The following is a 7506-nucleotide window of genomic DNA, read 5'->3' as shown; positions in this document are numbered from 1 at the left end:
CGTCTGAGTGAAGAAAAGGAAGTGAGAGAAGGAAGGGGAAAAAAACCTGCAAGAATCAATATATATTGTTCGAGAAGACTGGGACGTTGAAATGATGACCAGAAACATGAAATGTGGTATAGAAACTCATCCAGACATGCAGTACTTCCAATAGTTCTGCATTATTTTCAAGTTGACGAAGCTGGAGAATTGACCCAATGTCTTTTGAGTGCAAGAACGACAATGCACAGCTTTTTGATTTAAATGTGTGTGTGTGAGAGAATTCTACAAACTGAGCCATCCGGAAGGAAAAGTAACAAAATCCAGAATGTATTTTTTCTCTCCTTTTCACCGTTTAAAGCATCTAGTGCAGGACATGAAGGGACACAACAGCAACTTCTTCAGCTCTTCTCGGAATTTGTTCTGAGATATTACATAGATGAAAACGTTGTTGCAGGAATTGAGTAACTGGAACATGTTTGCTGACTCTTGAAGGATGAAACGTAGGTCAGTGGAATCCTGGCCGCTGTAGTAACCCTCACCTGTGACTTGCACATAGAGGAAATGTCCGACATAAGTGGCCCACAGGAGGAGGAAGCTGAACGAGATGGCAAAGAGCAGGACAATGGACCTCTTGCGGTTTTCCATTTCCGCGTCTCCACAATTCTTGGCACCCAGAAGCCTCTGACGGGCTTTGCTGGCCATTAAGATGTGCCTGACCGTCAAGACATTGAGCAACAGAATAAGGAAGAACGGAAGAAATGGGGTTAAGATGCGATCCATCCAGTGGTACACCTGCCAAACTGGCAAGGTATAAAAAGGCATCTTAATGTCACAGAACCAGGCAACCCCTTCCAGGATGTACAAGGGCTTAAAAATGAAGTAGAAAGGGATATCTTTGATACAGCTCAGCGCACAAACTATTCCTGTGACCAGCGATGCATTTCTCTCAGTGCAGTAATTGGCCTTTCGGCTCTGGCAGCAGATGGCTATGAAACGGTCAAAGGTGAAGGCCACTGTTAGCCAGACTGAGACATCTCGTGTGCACCGGATCAGTACAAGGCTGAGCGAGCATAACGGTGTGGTGGACAAGATGCTGTACCGAAAATAAATGCCACTGATACGGTTGAGGATGCAGCCAAAGACGATGGCAAAGAAATCAGCTACGGCTGTTGCCACCAAATAACAAGTCATGCATGGTGAGAGTCCACATCGTCCTTGGCGTAAGATTACAATCGCCATCAAATTGGCTGTAAGAGATCAGGAGAGATGAGTTCTTACTAAAGGGCTGTTTTCAATTCAACTTCGTTGTCATTTAGTCCTGTTACTCTAGATCCGCCCATTTTCCACATCCAGAGACTAACTGCTCTCAAGCTTTTGTTAATTGCTGGCAGTTAATACTCCAGCAATCAAAGAAAAGGACATCCTTTCATATAGCATAACATTTTTCACAATGTCTCTTAATAAACAGATTATGCACTGTCGTTCATCAGAACACAACGTTCTATCATTCAATTCACTGAAATCTGCTGGAACCTGGCTGAAATCTCATACACGTAGATTGTAATGAATGTGAGTAAAACTTGGCCCAATCCTGAATGGAAAGAGTTATATTTCAAACACATTTCTCATTTTCTATCCACTACTTACCAGGGGCACCAATAATAGCGATAACTGGATAACAAATTGCAAAAATAGGTCCATTTGCTGGATCGTGCATTGCCCTTCAGTAACAAAAGAACTTAGTTCAGAAACACATTGAAACAGCCTTGATTTATTTAGAGTGAGAGTCTCCTGAGGCATAATTAAATTTTGACTTGCACTTCAGCTGGAGTTTGATGAGGAAACAGATTGTCTCACATTATTATGCCGACAACTTGCAACATCCACGAGATGATTATATTCTCCCCATGTCTGCGTGGGTTTCCTCTGGGAGCTCCGGTTTCCTTCTACAATCCAAAGATGTGCAGATTAGGTGAATTGGTCATGCTAAATTGCCCATAATGTTCAGGGATGTGCAGGTTAGGTGTCTTAGTTAGGGATAAATATCGGATAATAGGGTAGGGGAATGGGTCTGGTGGCGGTTACTCTTTGGAGGGTTGGTGTGGACTTATTGGGCTGAACAGCCTGTTCCCACACTGTAGGGATTCTATGACACACAGATGCATAAGAATATGTGACTGCACTGATTAGGAATGTAAGTATGCCATTTGGCTCTATCAGCCTATTGCACCATTCAATTACTTTATGGATAATCTAGACATAACCTCAAATTGACTCTTCCTACTACCATTGGCAATCTTTCATAGAACATAGATAATAGAACAGTACACCACGCTAAAGTCCCTTCTGCTCTCGATGTTGTGCCGATTTTTATACTACTCTAGGTTCTAACTATGCAACATACCCTTCATTTTACTATCACCCATGTGCCTATCTCAGAGTTACTTAGATGTACCTAATGTATCTAACTTTACTCCCACTGCAGGCAGTGCATTCCATGGACTCACCACTCTATATGTAAAGAACCTACCTCTGAAATCTCCACTCAAAATCTTCTTCCAATCACCTTAAAACTATGCCCCCTCAAGATAACGATTTCCACCCTTGTAAAAGGTCTTTGGTTGTCCGCTCTACCTATGCCTTTCATCGCCTTGTACACCTCTATCAAGTCATCTTTCATCCTTCTTCGTTACAACGAGAGAACCTCCAGCGTTTTCCAGCTTTATTCTAAAGACAATTTCTCCAGTCCAAGCAGCATCCTAGTAAACCTCCCCTGCACTTTCCCAGAAGCTTTCCAATCCTTCCTATAGCGAGGTGACCAGAACAGAACACAATATCCAAGTCTGTTCTAACAAGCTCTCTTTATAGAGCTGCAGCATAACCTCGCAGTCCTTCAACTCAGTTCCCTCAGCTAATAAAACCCAACACACCGTATGCCTTCTTAATGACCCTATCAACTTGGGTGGCAATTTCGTGGGATCTATGCACGTGGACCCTAAGATCCCTCTGTTCTACCACAGTGCCAAGAATCGTGCCTTTAAACCTACTCCCTGCATTCAAATTCGATCTTCCAAAATGAATAACTTCACACTTTTCTACTTTGAACTCCATCAGCCACTTATCCACCCAGCTCTACAACCTGTCAATGTCCCGTTGCAACCTACAACTGCCTTTCACACTATACACAACTCCACTAACCTTCGTGTCATTGACAAACATATTAACCCACCCTTTTACTTCCTCATCCAAGTCATTTATACCAATCACAAACAGCAGAGGTCCCAGAACAAATTCCGTGGAACATCACTGATCACCCAGCTCCAGGGTGAGTATTTTCCATCTAGTACCATTCTCTGACTTCTACAGGCCAGCTTTTTCTGTATCCAGACAGTGAAATTTCCCTGCGTCTAATGCTTCCTTGTTTTCTGAGTTAGCCTACCATGGGGAACCTTATCAACATCTTGCTAAAATCTATATACCAATATCCACTGCACAACCTTCATCAATGTGCATTGTCACATCCTCAAAGAATTCAATCAGGCTTGTTTGGTCTGACCTAATCCTCACAAAGCCATGCAGAGTATCTATAATTAAATTATGCTTTTCAATATAATCACAAATCCTGTCACTTACAATCATCTCCATGAATTTGTCCATCACCAACTGAAGGCTCAATGTTCTTTAATTCACAGCACTATCTCTATTCCCCTTCATGAACAAGGGAATAAGATAGCCAACCCTCCAAGCATCTGATACTGCTCCAGTGGACAGTGATGATGCAGACATCATCATCAAGATGCAGCAATCTCTTTGCTTGCTTCCCATAATAACTTTAAGTACATCATGTCTGGCCCAGGTGACTTATCGATCCTCATGTTTTTCAAAATTTCCAGCACATCCTCCTTCTTAACATCAAACTATTCGAGCATATCAGCCTGTTTCACACTGTTCTCACAAACGACGAGGTCCCTCTCACGAGTGAATGCTGTAGCAAAGTATTTATTGAGGACCTCCACTACATCCTCTGATTTCAGGCAGAACTACCCTCCACTACCCCTGATAGGCCCTGATAGGAACCTTTTGTTCCTCACATAAATGTAGAACGCTTTGGCATCTTCATTAATCCTACCCTCCAAGGCTTTCTCACGCCCCCTTTCAGCTCTCCAACGCCCATTCTTCAGGTCTTTTCTGCCTACCTTGTAACCCTTTAGAGCTCTGTCTGATCCTTGCTTCCTCAATTTTAATTAAGCTTCTTTCTTCCTAATGACGAGATGTTCCACACCTCTTGTCATCCAAGGTTTCTTCATCTTACCACCCCTTCCGTGCCTCAGTGGGACAAAGCCATCCAACACTCACAGCAAGTGCTCCCTACACATACTCCACATTTCTGTTGTGCGTTTCCCTCAGAATAGCTCTCCCCAGTTTATGTTCCACAGTTCCTGCCTAATAGAATTGTAATTCCCACTCTCCTAATTAAATACAGTGATGACCCCGGAATCCGAACGCCCTATTGTTCGAACAACCTGGAATCTGAACAATTATTTCGAGAAAAGTTTGCCCTAAAATCCAAACACATTTTCAGAATCCGAACACCACGTGCTGTTCAGGTCGCACATTGTTTTTTCAGTTCATCCCGGGAGGCAGTCGTGAAAGCATCTCTCGTGTGTCCATCACTAGTTTACCTCCTGCTTTCACCTTGATTTGTGCTGGTTTTTAAACTTGTCATCCTTGTGCATTCGCTATGGCACCCAAGAAGAGCAGTGAAGCAAATAAGTGCATTCACCATTAGCACTCGTCACTAAGGTAAATTAAGTTATTTTCATGTTAGTACATTTATTTCTTGATCTTATTATTATTGCTTGATATATAGGTTATTTACTCATCTTATTTTACATTAACCATGTGTATTTGCAGTTAAAAGTGTCTTGAGAATGTTTTTTTTTGGTCCAGAAACGGATCAAGTCACTTTCCATTATTTCTTATGGGGAAAATAGTTTGGGAATCCGAACGCCTCCTGGAACGAATTAGATACGGATTCGGAGGCACCACTGTTCTTTCCTATACCGTCTGTCCTATCACTCTCCATGACAATAGTAACGATCAGGGACTCGTGATCTCTATCACTGAAATGTTCTCCCACCGAGAGATCTGACACCTGACATGGCTCTTTACCAAGCGCCAAATTCATTAAGGCCTCTCCTCTAGTCAGCCTATCCCCATATTGAGTCTGGAATCCTTCCCGAACACACCTGACAAAATCTGCTCCAAAACTATTTGCACAAAGGCGGCTCCAATCAATATTAGGAAATTTAAAGTCATCCATGATAACAACTCCATTACCTCTGCACCTTTCCAAAATCTACCTCTCATTCTGCTCCTCTATATCTCTATTGTTATTGAGGATCTATAGAAAACTCCCAATAAGTTTTCGGTCTCAGACATCCAGCCATACTTACTCAGTAGACAAACCTTCCTCCACAACCGCCCGTTCTGCCTTTGTGATACTATTTCTGATTAACAATGCCTCCCCCCCCCCCCCCCCTCTTTTCCCTCCCTCCCTATTCACAATGAAGCACTTAAGTCCCAGAACAGCCAAAAACCATTCCACACCTCTGGTATCCAGGTCTCCTCAACGGTCACAAAGTCGTTACTCCAAGTATTGATTCATAGTCATTGTTCATGACCCTTATTCCTGACAATTTTTACATTAAAATCGATACAGTTCAACCCATCACACTGACTGCAACTTTGCCCTAACAACTGTCTACCCTTCCTCAGAGACTCTCTGCACGTTGCCATATTATAGAAAGGAACTACATATTGAGAGAAATGGAAATAAAGTGATATAGTTCTTCTCTATCCGGACTATTCAGAGTCACTGAAGTTATTGATGCCTTTTAAATCTTCAAATGTTATGTCTCACTGCACAGCTATCTAAAATGTAATGCAGGAAATTGACTTGTAACTATCGAAATGGTTTACTGCACCGTTGGCAAAGATTATCCTGGTAATCCACGCTGTATCTGTCTGTTCACTAGCTACCCCATCCTTTGACCCGTAGATCCGGTTTCCATCTCCCGCCAAACTTCCTTGATTGTCAGCAATGTACTCAGCTCGGCCTTAAAACTATTCAAAATGATTGCTTCCACCATTTTTTAAAGGAACAGAATGAGAAAAGCTTGTGACACTTAGAGGGAGAGTTAATTATGTCATGTCGTTTTAAAATAAGGGAACCTCGTTTTAAAACAGTGATTCCCAGTTCTAGAGTCTTCCAGATGAGGAATCCGTTTTTCTACCGTTCCCTCGTCAATATGTCTCAGGGTTTCATCACTTCTCACACTTTCAACGTCTGGCACGTACAATAGATCTCTTATGATCTTTCCACGTAAGACAACACGCCAATTCCAACTACTCTTCTAAAGCTTCGCTGACTTGCTTTTAATATACCTACATTTTTACTGAAGCGAAGTTAACCAAATACTACTCCAAAGGTAAATCCATTAGTGCACTGTATTACTGAAGCATTAACTCCGAACTTTTATATTAAATTTTCCTTACTACAAGTGCCAAATATCTGCTGAATTTCCTAATTACCAGCAGCATCACTCTACATTGGATACCAATTATTTAACTAACTGAGCTAACAGACGAAAATATTTTTCATTGCTTCACCTTCCAAAGAAGAGATTTCCAAAGAATCTGTACTATCTGTGAGGATAGTAGAGACTATGTATCTGCGTATTATTCTGGATGTGTAGGTTAAATGTGTTAGCCATGGGCAAAACAGGGCTATAGGGGTAGGGTAGAGAGTGGATGCTCGTCAGAGATTCGGTGAGATCTGGATGGGTCGAATGTTCTGTTTCCACTCTGTAAGGATTCTATGACTCAATGATAATTCAAGCTAGGTCCTGCATATCTCATCAGGATAATATTTGTCAATGATTCAGTAAACCATTTAGATAATTATAACCAATGTCCTGCAATACATTTTAGAAGACTGTGTAGTGAGGCATAGCTTTTGAAGATAAAAATACATTATTAATCTCAATGACTCTGAATGATCTAGTTAGAGCAGAACTTCATCACTTCATTTCCACGCTTCTCATTATGCCATTCCTTCCTATAATGCTGCAACTTTAAATGTCTCAGCATTTCCAACAGATTTGTAAGTAGATAGGCGGAAAGAGTGTAGGGTGACTTTTGTTTTTCCATTCCACAGTGAACCCAATGCGTTGGAACCAGTTCGGAGTACTTTAATCAACTGATGTAGGAAAATACTGGTTGTCTTGTGCAGACAGGCTGAAGAGCTTAGAGATTAGAAAATCAAGAGGCCACTTGAATGACACAAATAAGACCGTAAGGGGTGTTGACGGGATAGGAATAGTCCTTCCTCTAACCAAAGGGGTTATTTGTAGCAAAGATGAGGGGAATTTCATTTCTCACGAAGGGTAGTGAGTCGTTAGAACTCACTTCCTCATAAGGTGCCAGAATCAGAGGTTTGGAGAGTTTTAAACCAGAGGTAGA

At 41.8% G+C, this 7506-nt stretch overlaps 1 protein-coding gene across 1 annotated transcript; it reads right to left on the bottom strand.

Annotated features, from left to right (window-relative positions):
* Positions 1-327: 327 nt before the first annotated feature.
* On the bottom strand, positions 328-1173 carry LOC132836213 (probable G-protein coupled receptor 139). The gene has a single exon (XM_060855542.1). It carries the CDS (start codon positions 1171-1173, stop codon positions 328-330), a length of 846 nt encoding a protein of 281 aa, XP_060711525.1.
* Between the last annotated feature and the right edge of the window lie 6333 nt (positions 1174-7506).

The sequence above is a fragment of the Hemiscyllium ocellatum genome, chromosome 46, assembly GCF_020745735.1.
Source record: "Hemiscyllium ocellatum isolate sHemOce1 chromosome 46, sHemOce1.pat.X.cur, whole genome shotgun sequence".
Lineage (NCBI taxonomy): Eukaryota > Metazoa > Chordata > Chondrichthyes > Orectolobiformes > Hemiscylliidae > Hemiscyllium > Hemiscyllium ocellatum.
The sequence above is the reverse complement of the archived record's forward strand: the minus strand, read 5'-3'. Positions and strand labels throughout refer to the sequence as shown.